This window comes from Meriones unguiculatus, chromosome 4 (genome assembly GCF_030254825.1).
Source record: "Meriones unguiculatus strain TT.TT164.6M chromosome 4, Bangor_MerUng_6.1, whole genome shotgun sequence".
Classification (NCBI taxonomy): Eukaryota; Metazoa; Chordata; class Mammalia; order Rodentia; family Muridae; genus Meriones; species Meriones unguiculatus.
Window position 1 is genome coordinate 54,976,204 of NC_083352.1, and position 21,791 is coordinate 54,997,994.

At 38.1% G+C, this 21,791-nt stretch overlaps 1 protein-coding gene across 2 annotated transcripts in view; it reads right to left on the minus strand.

Moving 5' to 3' along the window:
* Positions 1-21,074, minus strand: part of Anxa10 (annexin A10) — a 72,407-nt gene extending 51,333 nt beyond the window's left edge. The window contains exon 1 of one of the 2 annotated variants that reach the window (XM_060381285.1): positions 20,886-21,066. In XM_060381285.1, the coding sequence (XP_060237268.1) occupies positions 20,886-20,903 (18 nt within the window). In that variant the 5' untranslated portion in view covers positions 20,904-21,066. Of the gene's footprint in view, positions 1-20,885 lie in introns of both variants that reach the window. The other variant, XM_060381284.1, reaches the window with a different exon arrangement.
* Between the last annotated feature and the right edge of the window lie 717 nt (positions 21,075-21,791).

The following is a 21,791-nucleotide window of genomic DNA, read 5'->3' on the forward strand; positions in this document are numbered from 1 at the left end:
ATCCAATAAAAAAAAATGGATACAGAGCTAAACAGAGAATTCTCTGTAGAGGAATATAAAATGGCAGAGAAACACTTAGATGCTCAACATCCTTAGCCATCTGAGAGATACAAATCAAAAAGACCCTGAGATTTCACCTTACATCCATCAGAATGGCTAAGATGAAAACCTCAAATGACAACACATGCTGGAGAGGTTGTGGAGAAAGGGGAATCCTCCTCCATTGCTGGTGGGAATGTAAACTTCTACAAACACTTTGGCAATCAATGTGGCACTTTCTCAGACAAGTATGAATAGCGCTTCCTCAAGATCCAGCTATACCACTCCTAAGCATATATCCAAAAGATGCTAAAGCACACAACAAGAACATTTGCACAACCATGTTTTTAGCAGCTTTATTTGTAATAATCAGAACCTGGAAACAACCCAGATATCCCTCAACAGAGGAATGGATTCAGAAATTGTGGTACTTTTACACAATGGAATACTACTCCGCAATTGAAAACAAAGAAATCATGAAATTTGCAGGCAAATGGTGGGTGAGATCTAGAAAAGATCATTCTGAGTGAGGTATCCCAGAAGCAGAAAGACACACATGATATATACTCACTTATATAGACCTATAAGATATGATAAACATAATGAAATTTGTACACCTAAAGCAAATAAACAAGAAAGAGGACCCGGGTTAAGATGACAAATCTTCACATAGAAAGACAAATGGGATGGACATTGGAAGTAGGAGAAAGTAAGTAACAGGCCTACCACAGAGGGCATCTGAAAGACTACCTAGCAGTGTATCAAAGCAGATGCTGGTACTCATAACCAAACCTTGGGCAGAGTGCAAGGAGTCATATGGAAGAAGAGAGAGTTAGCATTACCTGGAGAGGACAGGAACTTTACAAGGACCAAATATATCTGGGCCCAGGGGTCTTTTGTGAGACTGTTTCTTCAACCAAGGACCATGAATGGATATAACCTACAACGCCTACAGAGATGTAGCCCTTTGCAGTTAAGTATCCAAGTGGGTTCCGTAGTGAGGGGAACAGGGACTATCTCCGACATGAAGTCAAAGTCTGGCTCTTTGACCTCCCCCTACCGAAATACATATGGGCCCAGGGATCTTTTCTGAGACTGTTTCTCCATCCAAGGTACATGGATGGATATAACCTAGAACCCCTGCCAAGATATAGCCCATTGCAACTCAGTATCCAAGTGGGTTCCCTTGTTTGGGGAACAGGGACTGTCTCTTACATGAACTCTACTGCTCGCTCTTTGACAACACCCTCACCTTGAGGGAGGAGCAGCCTTGCTAAAGGACATTGTAACCATTCCTGAAGAGATATATATTTTAGACTGACTTTAGAGACACTTGAATATATGTAAACAGTGGTTTGAATATTTACAATTAGCTAAAGCAAGATTTCTTGATACACAGGAAAAGGCTGTGAAATACCATTTTACGTGTGTTAAAAGTATATTTTGTGTTAGTATATATGGATGCAATTTTTAATTTGAAAAAAATTGGGGATAAATTTCATATTTATGTATTTATTTATTTGCCTTCGGACTCAACCAAATATTATAAAGAACATGTGTTTATAAACGTAGATGTATTTGTCTTCATCTACCTTATTTTTGGAAAATCCTTTGCTTATTTGAACCCTGGCTCAGTTATTTTGTGTGATAATTAATTCTAGCATTTTCAAATGATAGTGGAAACTTATATGTGAGCTTTTTAGGACATCTGAAAGCTACATATCATAGATTTCCTTTATAGTATAAAGAAAATATATGCTAAGGAAGTACCTTTCAATAAAGTTATAGAAAGAGTCTCAGACATAAATTGTTTCCTAGCTTGGGAACTTTGTAAAGTCTAAGTATTGTTTTTAAAGGAGGATATAGAAATACCAATTGTTATTTTTTCTATTATTGTGGTGACAAGAGGAAGATGTAACAAATGCCACATATCTGGTATTGAGCCCATTTGTAGCATAATCATCTAAGACGAAAACTACAAATTGGTTTCTATGCAAGAAGCATAGATTCAAAACTGAGTTTCAGTCTTTGACCTTTATTCATATTTGTTAAAAGGCCACTCAACAATTATTTCTTAGATGTTTTTTTGAAATGTATTTTTTCATGTATATTTGCTCCATCTCTGAGGATTATGCTGCCTCCTAATTCAAAACCCAGTTCAAGCACTTTAGATTTTACCAAGCAATGCTTTCTACCTGCTCCTTATTACATGTGGCTGTCTCTTCTGCATTTCATTACATTTAAATTACAAACTTCCAGTGAGCCAATAATTTAGTTCCTTAGATGCAAGGTAGAATTATGGAATTTTTATATGTCTTAAGGATTCCCAAGATCCCCAAGAACATTACATTTCTATTGTGTTAAATACCATGGCCAAAAGCAAGTTGGAGAGGAAAGGGATTATTTTATCTTATAGCTCACAGCCAGTCATGAAGGGGAGTCGGGGCAGGACCTCTAGGCAGCAACTCAAAGCAGAAACTGAAGCAGAAGGCTCCGAGGAAAACAATTTATTAGCTTGCTCCTCAGGGCTCACACAGGACCACTTTCTCCGACGTGGTGCAGTCCACACGGGCCTGGGCCCTCTAAAACCAGTCACTATTCAAGAATATATCCCTCATACTTGCCTCTAGACACTGATGGAGGCATTTCTCAATTAAAGTTTCCTCTTTTCAGATGACTCTGGCTTGTGTCAAGGTGACAGAAAAATCTAACTAGTACAGAGTTCTTTAATTTTCCTAGTAGCTTTTTTCTAAAATTAGTCATTCTTATAAACAGGCTATTTTCTAAGTGTTTTCATCTGTATTTCATTATTTCTCAGTTGCCATGACTCCCCAGTAGATTGGTTGCAAAGACGTTTTGTTGATAGCACTGGAAAAAAAGAAGGCACCAGGCCACTCCATGTCAGGATTACCTGACATTAAGAAGGCATAGCGCAAGGAAGACCCTAAGGAAGACGCTCAATCCTCTTTCAGAATGGCAAACTCAGAGAAAAGCACAAGAGCCTACCACAGACGGCCTCTGAAAGACTGTACTGATCGTGGTATCGAAGCACAGGCTAAGATTCACAGTCAAACTTTGGGCAGAGTTCTTGGAATCTTATGAAAGAAGGGGAAGGTAGAAAGACCTGGAGGGGACAGGAGCTCCAAAAGGAGACCAACAGAGCCAAAAAATCTGGGCACTGGGAGCCCTGCAGAGACTGATACCTCAACCAAGGACCATGCATGGAGAGGACCTAAAAACCCCCGGCTCAGATATAGCCCAAAGACTCAGTCTCCAAGTGGGTTCCTAGTAAGAGGAACAGGGCTATCTCTGGCATGAACTCAGTGACTGGCTCTCTTATCACCACCCCCCTGAGGTGGAGGGTGCAGCCTTACCAGGTCACAGAGGAAGACAGTGCAACCAGTCCTAATGAGACCTGATAGGCTAGGGTCAGATAGAAGGTGAGGAGGGCCTCCACTATCAGTAGACTAGGGAAGGGGCAAGGGAGGAAAAGAGGGAGGGAGAGTGGGACTGGGAGGAAATGAGGGAGGGGTCTACAGCCAGGATACAAAGTGAATAAATTGTAATAAAACAAAACAAAACTGTCAACCTCCCCTCCAAAAAGAAGGCATAGCAGTTTTTTCCTTTGAGAAGGTCATGCCAATATTCTTGGCTGTGTCTTTTATTTTTTCTGACTATTTTTCTGTCTATATTAAATTCTCTTGATAAACTCTAACCCTGCTTCAAGGGTGAAACAGAAAAGCCAACCATATCTATGCTAGCTGTATAGTCCCTAAACTAATTAATCTCAGGAAACAGAAATTCAACTTCAAGTGAGAGAAAAATTAACCTTATTTTCTTCATTATGAAAATTAACCTTATTTTTTCATTATGAAGAAAATAAGAATTTTAGTAAAGAATTTATGAAGAATTTTAGTAAAGCAGTCATTGCAATGAGTTTCGTGAATCTAACTTCCAACTAAAAGGGAAATATAACTTTAGTTTCTATCTTGCAAAGAAAGTTTGTATATTTTATCTAATAAAAATAAAAATGTACAGAGCCCTCGTACATTAGTACTGCCCCAGATTGTGATATCAAGATGGGGGAGCTTATATTATTTTTTCCAAATTGACAAATAAGTTATTTATAGACAAGATCCAATTATTAAATTAGTAAATGTAAAGTCTTTTTAAATTAGCAGTTAGATATTCAGAAATTTTAGAGAGGAATCCGATCTCATCTACATAGCCTCTTAAAATTAACATATAAAATATCTTAGCTAATTTACAGAAAACAATTTTTACAAAGATGTAATTGCAAGTAACTTTAACTCAATAGAATACTACTAAACATAAGCTAATTATAGTAAAATAGAAAACTTCAAAAGCTGCTTACTTTTTTAAAGCACATGATGCCTACTGTCTGATGCCTGGAACCTGTGAATGTTACATTACATCAAAGAGACTTTTCCCATACTATAAAATTAAATATATCCCCCTTATTCCATAAGATTACTTACTCTCTGCCCAAAGTTTGTCTATGAGTCTCAGTATCTCCTTTGATACCCTGGTGGGTAGAGTCTTTCAGAGGTCCTCTATCCTGTTCCCTGTCATTTCCTGCTTCCGATGTCTATAACTGTTTGCCCTTCTGAATGATGATTAAGCATCCTCCCTAGGGTCCTCTTTGCTGTTTAGCTTCTTTAGGACTATAGATTTTACTGTTTATCTTATATTATATCGCTAATATCTTCTTATAAGTGAGTATATATCATTTGTGTCTTTCTGCTTCTGGGTTATCTCACTCAGAATGAGCTTTTCTAGTTCCATCCATTTGCCTGCAAATTTCATGATTTCCTTGTTTGAAGAAGGGGGAGATAGAAAGGGGACAAAAGCTCCAAAAAGAGACCAGCAGAGCAAAAACATCTGGCTCAGTGGAACTTGCAGAGATCAATGCACCAACCAAGGACTATGCATGGAGAAGACCTAGACCTCCTGCTCAGATGTAGACCATAGGCAGCTCAGTCTCCATGTGGGTTTTCTAGGAAGGGGAGCAGGGCAGTCTCTGACATGGACTCAGTGGCAGATTCTTAGATCACCTTCCCGTGGGGGTGTGTAGCCTTCCAGGCCACAGAGGAAGAGGATGCAACCTGTTTTGATGAGACCTGATAGGCTAGGGTCAGATAGTAGGGGAGGAGGACCTTCCCTATCAGTGGACAAGGGGGAGAAAAAGGAAGAAGGTTGGGACTGGGAGGAGATAAGGAAGGAGACTACAGCTGAGTTGCAAAGCAAATAAATTGTAATAAACAAAAAGGAAGAAAAAATAAAATTAAATAGTGTGAGGTGGAACAGTTGCCTGGGGGATAGTAGAATCAATATGACTGGCTTCATAAGGGAGAGGCAAAGGGATATTTGACTGTAGAAAAAGCAACAAGATAATGGAAGCAAGAGCTTATACTGCTAGCTTTGAACATGAAGGGAGGGAACAGGATCCAGGAATAGGGGTATCATTTAGAAGCTGGAATTGGCAAGAAAACACTTTCTGTCCTAGAGTCTCCAGCAGGAACTAGTCTTGTTGATAGCTAAGTTCAGGATAATGAAATTAACAGTAGATTTTTAGACCCCCAACACCACGAGAAACATGAAATTACTTGGGTCCTCTGTGATTTGTTATAGGAGCTTAGGAAATTAAATGATTTATTTAAAATCCATGTCTGTGTGTCCCCCAATCCTATACTCCCAAAGCAAATGTTGTCTATATACTGGAAATGGCTGAGTTGTGAAAAGGAAGAAAGGATATAGAAAAATCCAAATAATAAAAAATTACATCATTAAATAGTATTAGTAATTATTAGTAAATTATCAGTAAATAATTTTATATTGGTGAGTATTAATGAAAAGACTAAACTTAATATTTGCATCATTACATTTAGATACATTTAGGTCACTTACAAAGGAAGTAGATTGGCATCAAAACTCTGCCCTGGATGCCTTATCACATTTAATATGTCAATAAATATGACTATGTCTATATCTCTCCTTCAAAAATATTTCTAATTATTACATGAACATAAATTTGAATGCTGAAATTGGGGAAAAATTTAAGGAGAAAGACCATTGAAAAACCATAAAGCATTTATTCCCTAATGTATAACGGATTTATTCAATTTTTGTGAAAAATCTGTACCCCATCATCTCACCATGTTCACCACAACTAAGTGATTATGTCCAGGACTTATGGGTTGACCCTGTCACACCTTTGATAGGATGTACTGGAAAGGGCACAACGCATCTGTACTATTCTTTTGAACTAAGTACAAATGCTAAGTTGAAATACATCTTATTCATAATTGAATGCTCTTCAAAAGAGTCTAGGTCAGAAAACTGAGGTAAAAACTAAGTAATTGTTAGTGGTTGTAAGAGAGGAAGATATACAATAACAAGATGCAACATATTTGATTAATTGTTGACATAGAAAAGCTATGAGGAATTAGATGCAATCTAAATTATGTTGGCAGTTTAGAGAGTAGTAATCTCTTGGTTGTAATAGTCTAGTTTTGATGACTTCAGTAAATATAAATAGAGAGCTGGAGAAAGAATAATTGGTAATCTATATCATTAAAATTTGTATTTATTTATTTTGTGTGCATGCATGTTTTGCCTTCATGTATGTCTGTGTACTGTGTACAAGCCTAGTGTCCAGGGAAGTCAAAGGACAAGCTCAGTTCACCTAGAACTGTAGTTACAGGTGTTCTGAACTGCCATGTGAATGCTAGGAATCCAACACGGGTCCTCTTCAAGTGCTTTCCACCCTGAGCCATCTCTTTGGTCCTAAGTCATGTGTATGAGTTCTGTATGAATCTAAACATTTTCCAAAACAAAAAGTTAAACTGTCTTGTTTTTAAGTTCAAGTCCATTTCCTTTAATCCACAAACGAGAGACTATTAGTCAAGTGTCAATACATTGGTCTGAACTTAGCTTTCAACAGCAATGCGTCAACAATTGCTGGATCAGTAAGCTACAGCTTGAAAACGGAGGTGGCAATGAAGTGTAGCAGGAAGGAGACAGGTCCTCACTGCATTTATTTTTTTCCATTTTTATTTTTTTATTATTAGTTACCATTTATTAACGTTGTAGCCGTGCTGTATCCAGCTCCCCCATTCCCTCTCAATTCCACCATTCCTCCCCCATCTCCTTTCTGCTCCTTTTTAAGTCCATTGATAGGGGAGGACCCCCTCCCCTTTCATCTGACCCTGGTTTATCAGGTATCTTCAGGACTGGCTGCAAAGTCCTTCTCTGTGGCCTAGGAGGGTTGCTCCTCCCTCAGGGGTGAGGGGTAGGTCAAAGAGCCCACCATTGAGTTCATGTCAGAAATAGTCCCTGTTCCCCTTAATAGGGTACCCAATTGGATACTGATCTACCACGGGCTACATCCGAGCAGAGGTTCCAGGTTATATCCATACATGGTCCTTGGCTGGAGAAACAGTCTCATAAACGACCCCTGTGCCCAGATATATTTGGTCCTTGTGGAGCTCCTATCCTCTCCAGATCATATTAACGCCCCCTTTTTCCTTGTGATTCCCTGCACTCTGCCAAAGGTTTGGTTATGAGTCTTAATATCTACTTTGATACACTGCTAGGTAGAGTCTCTCAGAGGCCCTGATGTGAGGGCCATCTGGCTGCAACATCTGTCACCACATTGATTGCCAGGGTTGATTCGGCTGATCTGGCTGGTTAGCTGGGTGTCCCCTTCCTCCCTCACTGCTCCATGTGCTCCCCTCCCAAAGCTGCATGCTCATTCAAAGAGGATGACCTTCCCTGAATAGAGGAGGACTGGTCTTCGGTTAAGGGTATAGGAGTAGCTGCGCAACCCTGCTAGAACCTCCAAAAAGCTGAAGGTCCTCACTGCATTTAAATGGAGAAAGGCAGCAGAGGATAGGTAAAGTATAGATAACCTGAATGGAGAATTTCCAGAGAGAACAGAGCTGTTAGCTGAAAGGTGACAAAATACTATAGCCATAGCTATTTGAAATATCCTGTCTCGTAAGTTACCATAGGGAAGGGACAGATAATTTCACAGATGAACGTACTTCTGCTGTGAATCAGTTTTCATGCCAGGCAGAGGTGTGAACATTTTTGTAGATCTAAAAGGGCTGAGGAAAGAACACGCTACACTGCCATGAAACTAAATTTCACAGTTACCCTGTCCACATGCCTGTTTGGACTGGTGTGGAGGGTGGGAGGCGGGGGCTGAGGGACCGGGCAACGACTCAATAAAAATGTGACTAACTGCTAAAGAAGTTAGCCAGATGTTGTTAATTATAATGCATCGTCCTACCATTCTGCCAAGTTTACCACACCTACTCAAGTTAATTCAAATAACAAACTTCAGATTACATTAGTTTTCCTGCGAGTACTTTCTCAACATGAAATACAATTATTAAGCAAATAATAGGAAGAAATCTCTGAGTAAAGTGCTTGCTTTTGCAAACTTGGGGACCTGAGTTCTTTCTGTGATTTCTATCTGAAAATTAAGGGATGGCCAGCGACTTGAATTTATCATCCCAGGCATATGGTTGGGGTTGGGGTTGTGGAGCTGCAGTAGTTGGCCATCCAGCCCAATTTACTAGGTGAGATCTAGGCCAATGAGAGATCCTGTCTCTCAAAACAAGGAGGGGCAATAACAGATGTGTGGCCTCCAAACAAGGGTACATGCATACTCCTCACTATACATATGTGTGAACGTATGTATACATGCACACATACATGAACAAAAACAGAAAACAAAATGGGTCATAAATGTATATTGTTGTATCTGTTACGAGAAAGGAAAGATGCCTAGTAGCTAAGAAGGTATGGACCTACCTGTTTCTTTATTCCTGAAAGGCAAGTCAAACATTATGCTGCCCACTAATTTCTGAATTTGCACATCACTGATTGTCTTGAAGAAAGATCTGGGGTACCTGCAAATGTTAATCCTAGCAGTTGTAATGTCTGGGAAGACAGAGAATGACCCAGGTGGGGGAGTGGAACGGTGAAGAGCTTTTCTGATTAGCTGAGAAAGGCACAGCAGTTGTGACTTTTGTTACACATACGCAGTATCTCCATATCCAAACTCCTCGGAACCCTATCATCAAGGTTCCTGAATCCAGGTCCTTGTTGCTGTGAAGGGACTACTGTACTCACCGAGAGTGTTTGCTTTTCTCTGTTCCAGCTGAACACCTGATTAAACAGCACAATAGCAAATGAAAGAAAGATACACAGAAGGAGCCTGTGGTCCCAGGTACTAGTGCCTCTATCTTTCTAGACCTTTGTCAGTTTTCTTACTTACTCTTAGATCAGTGACATTTTGAGATGGCAGCTAAATGAATACCTGCATAAGTGTGTACACATATTGTCAATATCTCCAAGGAGTTGAACCATGATTTGAGAAGATTGCTATTGCAGCGATGGAAGAAAAAAAGAATGACACAGTTTTAAAATATAAAATTATTTGCTTATTTATTCAAAACACTAGCAACACACAGTATGACATCAATGAGTTTGCTAGGGTTAAAGTGCTTTCCCTTTTCATATCCTGCAAAATCTAACCAGCTTCTTTTGAATAACATAGCACCAATTTTCAATTAAGAAGCAGGATGATAAAATACACTGTAGCATCCTGTGACTTTTTTACAAATTGCAACTATGAAAAGCCATCTGAAGCAGCTTGTGAATGAAACTGATTCTCGCTATATTCATAAGAGCAATACAATAAACACAACTGTGAGTACAAATTACTTCTATGTTTTGTACATAATACTTGTCATGGTCTAATAATCTTTTTATTCCCAGCTAGCAATTAACTAGAACCTCTAAATGATTTGTATAAAGCCATAACAGAAAGAATGTCAAAGTGGAGATACATGTGACTCTGTATCAAGAAAACAGGGCCTCGAATTTTCCAACCTTTATTCCTCTTTAGTTAAGAAATGCATAATTAAGAACTGTAAACAGTCCAACTGGATGTCTACATGCAGAAAAATGAAAATAGATCCATATTTATCACCCTGTGCAAAACTAAAGTCCAAGTGGATCAAAGACCTCAACATAAAACCAGATACTCTAAATCTGTTAGAAGAAAAAGTGGGGAACAGCCTAGAATTCATTGGCACAGAAGACAACTTCTTGAACAGAACACCAACAGCACAGGCTCTAAGAGCAACAATCAATAAACGGGACTTCATGAAACTGAAAAGCTTCTGTAAAGCAAAGGACACTGTCATCAAAACAAAACGACAGCCTACAGATTGGGAAAGAATCTTCACCAACCCTATATCTGACAGAAGGCTAATATCCAGTATATACAAAGAACTAAAGAAGCTGAAAAGCAGCAAACCAAGTAATCCAATTAAAAAATGGGGAACAGAGCTAAACAGAGAATTCTCTGTAGAGGAATATCGAATGGCAGAGAAGCACTTAAAGAAATGCTCAACCTCATTAGCCATTAGGGAAATGAAAATCAAAACGACCCTGAGATTTCACCTTACACCCATCAGAATGGCCAAGATGAAAAACTCAAGTGACAACACATGCTGGAGTGGTTGTGGAGAAAGGGGAACCTTCCTCCACTGCTGGTGGGAATGTAAACTGGTACAACCACTTTGGAAGTCTATCTGGCACTTTCTCAGACAACTAGGAATAGTGCTTCCTCAAGATAGGCCACAGAGGAGGGCTTTGCAGCCAGTCCTGAAGTTACCTGATAAAACAGGATCAGATGAATGGGGAGGAGGTCCCCCCATCAGTGGACTTGGAAAGGGGCACGTTGGAGATTAGGGAGGGAGGGAGGGACTGGGAGGGAATGAGGGATCGGGACACGGCTGGGATACAGAGTTAATAAAATGTAACTGATAAAAAAAATAAAAAATAAAAAATAAAAAAAGATCCAGCTATACCACTGCTAGGTATATACCCAAAATTTGCTCAAGTACACAACAGGGATATTTGCTCAACCATGTTTATAGCAGCTTTATTTGTAATAGCCAGAACCTGGAAACAACCTAGATGTCCATCAACGGAGAAATGGATACAGAAATTGTGGTATTTTTACACAATGGTATACTACTCAGCAATCAAAAAGGAGGGAATCATGACATTTGCAGGCAAATGGTGGGATCTAGAAAAGATCATTCTGAGTGAAATATCCCAGAAGGAGAAAGACAAACACGGTATATACTCGCTTATATAGACCTATAAGATATGATAAATATAATGAAATCTATACACCAGAAAATATAATCAAGAGAGTGGGCATGGGGTAAGATGATCTCTCCTCATTTAGAAAGACAGATGGGATGTGCATTGAATGTATGACAGGAGTCTACTGCAGAAGTCATATGAAAGACTCTACCTAGCAGTGTTTCAAAGCAGATACTAAGACTCATAACCAAACCTTCGGCAGAGTACAGGGAATCATAAGAAAGAAGGGGAGTTAGTCTGATGGGGAAAGGATAGGAGCTCCACAAGGACCAAATATATCTGGGCACAGGGTCTTTTCTGAGACTGACATTCAACCAAGGACCATGTATGGATATAACCTAGAACCTCTGCTCAGATGTAGCCCGTGGTAGCTCAGTAACCAATTGGTTTCCCATAGTAAGGGGAACAAGGACTATTTCTAACAGGAACTCAATGGCTGGCTCTTTGACCTCCCCACCTCCCAAGGGAGGAGCAGTCCTGTTAGGCCACAGAGGAGGACTTTGCAACCAGTCCTGAAGGTACCTGATAAAACAGGGTCAGATGAATGGGGAGGAGGTCTCCCCCTATCAGTGGACTTGGAAAAGGGCAGGGTGGAGATGAGGGAGGGAGGGTGGGGTTGGGAGGGAATGAGGGAACAGGATACAGCTGGGATACAGAGTTAATAAAATGTAACTAATAAGAAAAAATAAAATAAAAAAGAACTATAAACAAATATTTGTGAATTATGAAGAGAACTGAGGAGGCTAGACTTTGAGGTTGACAGTGTGGACTCCAAAATAGTTCTTAAAATTCAAAGGGAAGGGGAGGAGGACCTCCCTTATCAGTGGACTGGGGGAGGGGCATAGGTAAGGCAGAGGAAGGAAGGGTATGGTTGGGAGGGGAGGAGGAAGGCAGCTACAGGGGGTACAAAGTAAATAAACTGTAATTAATAAAAATAAATAATTTAAAAAGAAAGGTAATCAAGAAAAATACAACTTATCTAAAACATTGTGTAAGAAGAAAACAACAACAAAAATTCTTGTAATCTCTCTTTCTCTTTCTCTGTTTGGTGAGTCAGCCTAAGTTACTCATGGTCATAAGGGACTTCCGTTGATAAAATAATTCTATAGTACATGAAAGGTTGGGTGTTGATCTATGAGACTATGCTACAAAATGGAAAAAAAATGAATGAGCAATATCCTGTATCATAGCCTTTCTTTCTTTTTTTTTTTTTTTACCATGTCTTCCAATTACAGAAATTCATGACTCATTAATGTAACCGTGACTCTTATTGCACACTTTCTCAAGACTTTTATCTTATAATTTAATAAAGATCATGATTTGTGACAACCTAATGATTTATTTCCTGTATTGTTTGTTAACTGGGCTGATTAATTAGGAAGAAAAAAATAGCAATGTAGTTACACATAATTTCTTTATTCAGAATAAAAACTAAAACTGACATTTAAATGAGCACAATATATTAATGCTAATGGTAGAAGTATAAATTCGAAACAAGTTTCTTGTCAGCCATGATGGCTCACACTTTTTTAAAATTTATTTTTATTTTATTAATTACAGTTTATTCACTTTGTATTCCCCCTGTACCTCCCTCTTTCCTCCCCTCCCAATCCCACTCTCCCTCCCTCTTTCCCACCCGTGTCCCTCCCCCAGTCCACTGATAGGGGAGGTCCTCCTCTCCTTCCCTCTCACCCTAGTCTATCAGGTCTCATCAGGACTGGCTGCATTATCTTCCTCTGTGGCCTGGTAAGGCTGCTCCCCCCTCAGGGGGAGGTGATCGAAGAGCAAGCCAATCAGTTCCTGTCAGAGAGAGTCCCTGTTCCCATTACTATGGAACCCACTTGGATAATGAACTGCCGTGAGCTACATCTGTACAGGGGTTCCAGGGCATCTCCATGAGTGGTTCGTGGCTGGAGTATCAGCCTCAGAAAACACTGCTATTCCCTGACTTTTTGGATCTGTTGCTATCCTTGTGGAGCTCCTGTTGTCTCCAGGTCTTACTATCTCTGCCTTCTTTCATAAGAGTCCTTGCACTCTGTCCAAAGTTTGGCTATGAGTCTCAACGTCTGCCACAATACCCTACATGGCAGAGCCTTCCAGAGGTCCTCTGTGGTAGACTCCTGATACTTTTAACCTGAGTACTTGGGAACTGGAGGCAGACAGCTTTCTGAGTTTGAAACCCATCTAAACTACATAGTGAGTTCCAGGACAGCAAGGAGTACCTAGTGAAACTCTACGTCAGAAACAAAGACAAAATAAAGCAACAACTATTACAAATAAAGCTGCTACAAACATGGTTGAGCAGAAGCTGGAAACAGTCCAGATGACCCTCAGTTGAGGAATAGATACAGACATTGTGGTACATCTACACAATGGAATATTACCCAGTGATAAAAAACAAGGAAATCATGAAATTTGCAGGTAAATGATGGGGATTGGAAAAGATCATCCTGAGTGAGGTATCCCAGAAGCAGAAAGACACACAGGGTATATATTCACTAATAAGTGGATATTAGACATATAATATAGGATAAACATACTAAAATCTGTACACCTAAGGAAGCTAATCGGGAAGGAGGACTCTGGCTAAGATGCTCAATCCCTATTCAGAAAGGCAAAGAGGATGGACATTGGAGGAAGGAGAAAACAGGGAACAGGACAGGAGCCTACCACAGAGGGCCTCTGAAAGGCTCTATGCTGCAGGATATTGAGGCAGATGCTGAGACTCATAGCTAAGCTTTGAACAGAGTACAGGGAATCTTATGAAAGAAGACAGAGATAGTAAGACCTGGAGAGGAAGGAGCTCCACAAGGACAGAAACAGATCCTAAAAGTCTGGACACGGGGATCTTTTCTGAAACTTATACTCCAGCTAAGGACCACTCATGGAGATGGCCTGGAACCTCTGCACAGAGGTAGCTTATGGCAGTTCAGTGTCCAAGTGGCCTCCATAGTAATGGGGACAGGGACTGTCTCTGACAAGAACTGATTGGCCTACTCTTTGATCACCTCCCCCTGAGGGGAAAGCAGCCTTACCAGGCCACAGAAGAAGATAATGCAGCCAGTCCTGATGAGACCTGATAGACTAGGATCAGAGGGATGGTGAGGAAGGCCTCCCTTATCAGTGGACTGGGGGAGGGACACGGATGGGGAAGAAGGAGGGTGGGGTTGGGAAGGGAGGAAGGAGTGAGGAACAGGGGGGATACAAAGTGAATAAACTGTAATTAATAAAAATAAAAATAATAAAATAAAATAAAACAACAAAAAAACCCCAAGTTCTTTCACCTCGAAACTGAAAGTGGAGAAACACGAGAATGGAGTATTGGATTCATTTGGAAATATTAGAATTTCAGAATAGAAAATAAATTTAGAGATGTGGGCACCAATTTTCTAAAGAAGAGGTCCCAAGTAAACAGCACCTGGGAAAAATGAGTCTACAAATTTGATTCTTACTGTTTTCTTATTAGTGTAGCTACTCTAAGGGATTACCCCCTAAACTGATTGTTTGCAGAAGGCAGACTTTGCTAAAGACCAGATAGCTAGAAGTGCATAATGCTTGTGAGTAAAAACGATGAAAACTAACCCTAACTTCAAGTTCTTTGCTCTTATATTAATTTATTCTTTCTTCTAATACAAGAGGGTGGAGTTGAATCACCAAAATAGACACATTGTTATATGTTTGGGACTCAAGCTCATGTGCTAGGTTTATGTATAAATTGAAGAAGGAACTTCTGAATAGATTAAAAAAATCTTTGACTTTTAATGCTATGGAAAATGAGTAGGAAAAGGAAGAGTTTTAAGAATTTAGCTTTGTCATACTTCCATCAATTATGAAAAGGGGTAAAAACTGGACACAGCGCACAGATAGCTGGAGGTCACTACTTCCTCTGAAAAGAGCAGGTGAGGTACTTTTTGGGGAAAATCCAATGAGAATGAACTTAGAGAAAGTTAGAGGAAAGAAAGTGAACAGGAATGCACATTTAATTTTTTTCCAGAAAAAAAATAGTAGTGTTTGGGAAAATAGCTACATAATTTTTTTGTGTGTGTTAAGATCTTTATACAAATAAACATATGCTTAGTTTAAGAGAAAATATACTTCTACTCAAAGGGATTTTAATGCTACTTAGATTTTCTTATAATTTGGGTAGTTGTATTTATAAGCACACATGCACATAATCATCAGTAATAGGTACAAGATTAACCTCTTCTTTAAATGCAATGATTTGTGTTATTGAGAACCAGAGTAATTTATTTAGGTGAGTTTGTTCCTTATATTTAATAAAATTCAAAACTAACTCACTATGGGGAATGTTTTCTGTACTCCTTGTCCTCCTTCTTAGGCTTTATGTATTAACTGCTTCTAAAGAGAGAGTCTAAAGAGAGAGTGGTAGGTGCTTTTTTGAGACATTGTCTGGGGTAGACCAGCCTGACCAAGGCTCATTATTCAATATTATCTTGAATTCTTGATTTTCTCAAGTCCTGAGATTGCAGCTGTGTAACGCTCTTCCCCCCCCCAACCTCACATCCTCTTAATAGTTAGAGAAACTGAGGCTAGACTCAAAGGAGAAAAAAAAATTGTACTGAGGTACATAGATCCTACACAATACATGGAAAGACTGTTTCTGATTGTATGCTTAGTTACCATTCTTATGTTTGCACAGCCCTTACATTAAAGGCCATCAATAGTTGGTAAAACAAGCATTTTCCCTTTAAAAAAATAACACAATGCCTGCACTAAACTCCAAAGAAAAAGGTTATTGAGCTTAATTTTTTCATTCCAATAGTTATTAATTCCACCAAAGCTTCAGTAAAGGTTGAAAGCATAACTAGCGTAACTCCCAACTTTTGTTGAACCATATGTGTAAAGTTCACACAATGTAGTCTTGTGATAGTGAAAAGCAATCTAAAGTATGAATAACCTTTTAATAATATTTGCTCAGTAAGTCATATTACAGATAAACAATCCAAGTTTGATATCTTAGAGGGAAGTTTCTCTCAAAAATAACCCTCCTACTTCTGCTTTGAAAATAATCTCGCCATACCAGCAACCTCTGCTCCCATCTGACTTCACCCTAGTTTGCACTTGCTTCTGAATAATGCACCTTGAATTTTTTCCTGGTTTATGAAATTCATTCCTAAAAATGCATTTATTCCATCTTCATTGGGCCAAAATATTGACCATCTCATTGTCCATATATCCATTGCAACTCAGAGTCATTTTGAGTCATATTTAGAAATTGGGACATCTTTGTAAAAATATTACTGCTTTTTTTCTATCTCTTAATTTGATTCACAGAGAATCTTTTCTTTGCTTGATATGTTTACATATATAATTAAGCTATTCAGGAGACTGAATAAGCCTATTTAATAAACTATTCAAGAAGGTCACAAATTTTGGAACTAGACTGGAAAATTTAGTAAGACCCTCTCTTATAATAAAATAGAGTATGGCTGGGGATTTGGTTTAGTTGTCCTGGGCTTATTCCCTTACACCACAGAAAATTAATAGGTAAATAAATAAATCTACAGAACAATTGGCCTACCTTTCCTACATAAAGCTGGAAATTATGTAGGATAATCATACCGGCTTCTCTTTCTTCCCTCTTTCTCTTCCTCTTACCCTTTCCTCTCCCTTTCTTCCTCCCTCCCCTTCTCCCCTCTTACATAAATTCTTCTTCCCTCTCTTATACAAATTATTTTGTGTTAGACATGATCCTGTGGCTGTAAATTTCTGGCTTTTAAGTAATTAATGTCTCTAAACTTTTGTATTTTAATCATGGATATAAAGGGGGTGCTAGCTTCAATGAAATTAGGAAAGTTTGAAATCCTATAAGTGAGATCACTGAACAGAATGTCTAGCAAGGCTAAGAACTGTAAAAAATATATTCAGTATGTTAATTTTTATTCCTATGAAATAACTAAACGTGGATATTAAATTAGACAAAGCTCTATTTGTTGGTTTCTTCAGTAGATACTAAAAAATTTAGAATAATTTCTCAACTTTTTGCGTACTATATAGTGGTAATTTAGGCATGGGTCATATGTATATTTGGTACATGTATCAATATTCTCTCCTTTTTTAAAAATGGCTAAGATTAATTCTTTTCTGTCAGCCAATATATGTGTTAGAAGTATGTAAAAGTCTCAAAATGAATAGAACATTAATAGAATTAAAATGAATCAATCATATCAATGGGTCTATAAATAAAATCTTATGCTAACAAAACACCTGGAACTGGTTGACGACAAGACAAAATTAGGAAACATTTTCCTAGAACAATCAGCATAATATATTCTAAAAGGACCATCTTAGTTTGAAGAGCTGCAGTTCTGTGGATGTTGGGTTTGAATCCTGTTTTGAGCAAGAATGTTTTAATAGTCTGGTGTATAATATCCTTTATTTCTCCTTAAACATGGCAAATCTAAATAATAAGTCAAATGCATTCATTTTAGCAACCAATTTAATCTTATCCTCAATAGATGCCTTACATATAAGAACATAAATAAAACACACTTATTATGTCAAAGGTATGCCTTACTTCTGACCATAAGAAACATTATTAAACTGCCTTAATCATTAGGAAACACCCAAGTCCACACTTCCAGAAATAATTTAAAAAATTACACATTACTATTCATAGCAACATAGCTACTTTTCTATGTTAGTGCTTCTTTGTTGGTGTATCCTGTACTTCTTGGTTGGTGGCAATGCTGTACTACTAAGCAGATCTCAAAAAATGTTATTGTGTGTATATCAAGCAAACTGTTCGAATATCAGAAATTACAAATCAGGACTGCAAAGTAGAAGGTTTCTGCATCTACTTTCAACTGGTTAGTCAACAGTCAATCTAGTTAGTTACCATCTCTTTTAGAAAATAAGAACCCTCCTCCATTGCTGGTAGGAATGTAAATTTGTACAATCACTTTGGAAATCAGTCTGGCACTTTCTCAGACAATTAGGAATAGAGCTTCCTCAAGATCCAGCTATACCACTCCTAGGCATATACCCAAAATATGCTCAAGTATACAAGAAAGACATTTGGTCAACCATGTTCATTTGTAAACCATGTTTATTTGTAATAGCCAGAACCTGGAAAGAACTCCAATGTCCCTCAATGGATGAATAGATACTGAAATTGTGGTACATTTACACAAAGGAATACTACTCAGCAATTAAAAACAAAGAAATCATGAAATTTGCAGGCAAATGGTGGGATCTAGAAAATATCATCCTGAGTGAGGTATCCCAGAAGCTGAAAGACACACATGGTATATACTCACTCATAAGTGGATATTAGACATATAATATAGGATAAACTACTAAAATCTGTACATCTAAGGAAGCTGGGCAAGAAGGAGGACCTTGGGTAATATGATCAACCCACACTTGAGCAAACAGGATGGACATCAGAAGAGGGAGAAAACAGGGAACAGGACCAGGGTCTACCACAGAGGGCCTCTGAAAGACTCTACCCAGCAGGGTATCGAAGTAGAGGCTGAGACTCATAGCCAAACTTTGGGCAGAGTCCAGGGAATCTTATGAAAGAATGGGGAGATAGAGAGACCTGGAGGGGACAGGAACTCCACAAGGAGAGCAACAGATCTAAAATATCTGCGCACAGGGGTCTTTTCTGGGACTGACCATGCATGGAGATAACCCAGGACCATGCATGGAGATAACCTAGAACCCCTGCACAGATATAGCCCATGGCAGCTCAGTATCCAAGTGGGTACCCTAGTAATGGGAACAGGGACTGTTTTTGACATGAACTCAGTGGCTGGCTCTTTGATCACCTCTCCCCTGATGGGGGAGCAGCCTTAGAGGAAGACACATGCAGCCAGTCCTGATGAGACCTGATAGGCTAGGGTCAGAGGGAAGGGGAGGAGGAGCTCCCTTATCAGTGGACTTGGAGAGGGGTTTGGGAAGAGATAAAGGAGGGAGAGTGCATTTGGGAGGGAGTGAGGGAGGAGGCTACAGTTGGGATACAAAGTGAATAAACTGTAATTAATAAAAAAATAAAAATAAACAAAAATTCAGTCCTGTTTATACAAAAAAGAAAATAAGAACTTTCTTGTTTGCTGGGTATCTGAAGATACCTCGGGCAAAATGGAGACTGAATAATGAAATTTTCCTTAAATATTGACTGCTTTAACATCAAACCCTAGACACTTAGACCACATATTTTAAGGCAGAAAAGTTGTTCATATTATAATGACATCAATGATATAAATCTTAAGATCATTTTACTCTCAATTCATGGTATAATTGCAAGAAAAATATATAACACTCTTCTACACGCAGGTAAACAAATAATTTAAAATAAATTTAAATGAGTTTAAATGCAACTTATTTATTTATGTAATTATTTATTTGTTCTATGTATATGAGTGCTGTGTTTTCAAGCACTCCAGAAGAGAGAATAAGATTCCACTGCAGATGGTTGTTAGCTATCATTAGAGCTGCTGGCAATTGAACTCAGGACCTCTGCGAGAGCAACCCATGATCTTAACCGCTGAGCCATCTCTCCTGCCCCTAAGTGCAACTCTTTAATATTCATTTTTCATTGGTTATAAAAGCAAAGAAATTGTATATCTTAAAATTTTCATGTAATGATACCTTTTAAATCCCTAAATTAGAAGAAATATTATATAAAAAGTTTCTTTTAAAACATTTGTCAAAATGGTGTAAGTAATAGCATAAGACTGTGTGGTATACAGTTGTAGTATTAAATATATTCAAGTAACTGTACTCAAATAAAACGGCAGAAATTCATAAATTGATTCATTTATATTTTGGTCTTAAGATGCATAATAGTTTTAATTTCTCTATAACTATGTCAGAATTAATAAAAATAATGTGGGCTTCCAACTGTATATGAGATCTTAAAGTTACACATGTCAGTTGCTAAAACAATGGTGATATAAAATAGTGACATTTGAAGTGCTCATTCAGTGCTTGTCTTGATAAATGAAATAATTGAGCAAAATATCTAGAAATTTCTATACTGTGTAAATGAGTAAAGAAAATTATTTTCTTTACTTTTTTCTTTACTTTTTTTACTTTTTTCTTTCATGAATCTCTTGCATAAAAATAATCTAGAAAGTACATTTATATTATAGATTCAAAACAGTCATTGTCAGTATACATAAATACATAAAATTACCATATGAAATTGATTTTTTCATATATGTATATGCAGGTAACTTTCTGTTGGTTCTTCCAAAGACAGTGGACTAGTAAAGGGTTTGTATTAAAATAATTTATATAAGGGCAAATGAAACTAAGTTAAAATTAAACTAAGTTTAAGAAATATTCAAAATAAAGAGTTGCATTTAAAATTATTTTAATTTTCTATATTAAGAAATAAACACAAAGACCAGTTTTTAGTATAACCAGTCATGATTCTGAGCCAGACTGCTTATTAAAACAGAGGCAATTTAATTAGAATAGAATAATATATTAGCACGGATTTAAGGCTTAATAATATTAACTCTATTTAATAGTTACATTAGACAATAACTAATTAAAATTTTAATGAAGACAAATTAAAACCAATATTTCCTCTTCAAAATGCCAAGAAACTCAAATCTCAGAAGACTAGAAAGTTTTATAGAAATAATTAATGTACTCACGTATTCCCCGCAAAACATTTTGAAGAGAGTGAATAATCAGAGTAGATCACAAGAATCACAGTAAAGGACCCACTTAATAGAGTTGTTCCCTGCGAGGCCAGAAAGGCTGAGGTCCTCTGCAGTGGTAAATTTAAATATGTCTGCCTGGTCAGCCTGGTGTCTCGGGCAAGAAATACGTAGAAGCAAATCTGGAATGTAATGACTCAATACTTGGCTATCAATCATATGTAAATAGATAGGACTATTACACAGAAAAGGACCACTGTCCAACCCCTGCTCATGTGCTGATTAAAGAGACATATAGTAGCCAAATAATGACAAAGTGTCACCTTTCGTAAAAGCTGATGACTCATAGAAAGGTAAGTAGATTAGGCACAAAGTTAATGTTTATTTTCTGTTTAATTATTCTTACCATCCAGACTCTTTGAGGTGCCCCAGCACTAGTTCTATTGCCTTTTCAGGTTCTAGGCTGTGATTTTTTTTTTAATTAAGACTTTCCCTAGGAAAATAAACAATATTTGAAAATTTCCACATTATGTGTTTTGAACATATTCTCCTTGCAATACCATTCTCTCTGACTCGTCTTTGAGGTTTCTTCTCTGTTTGTTTTCCTTCTTTCTCCATTGAGTCCAGTTTGTGTTGTCCAGCTCTTCTTGAGAGTAGAGCATGCCCTGCTGTGTGCTGAACCTACCTGGAGTCAGAGCATTAACAAGAGCCCAGAGCTTCTCAGCTCATTGTGAGATTTCATGTCTACCCTCCCCTTTCTATGATTAGAATTTTGTCTGTTTGGAGCTTTCTCAGGTCTTGTGAGTGCAACAGTTGTGAGCACAATCTTATGTGCCTCTGCCTTGATGTTTGGAAAGCACTGCTTTCTTGAAGTTAGCTACCATATCTGGCTTTTACAAT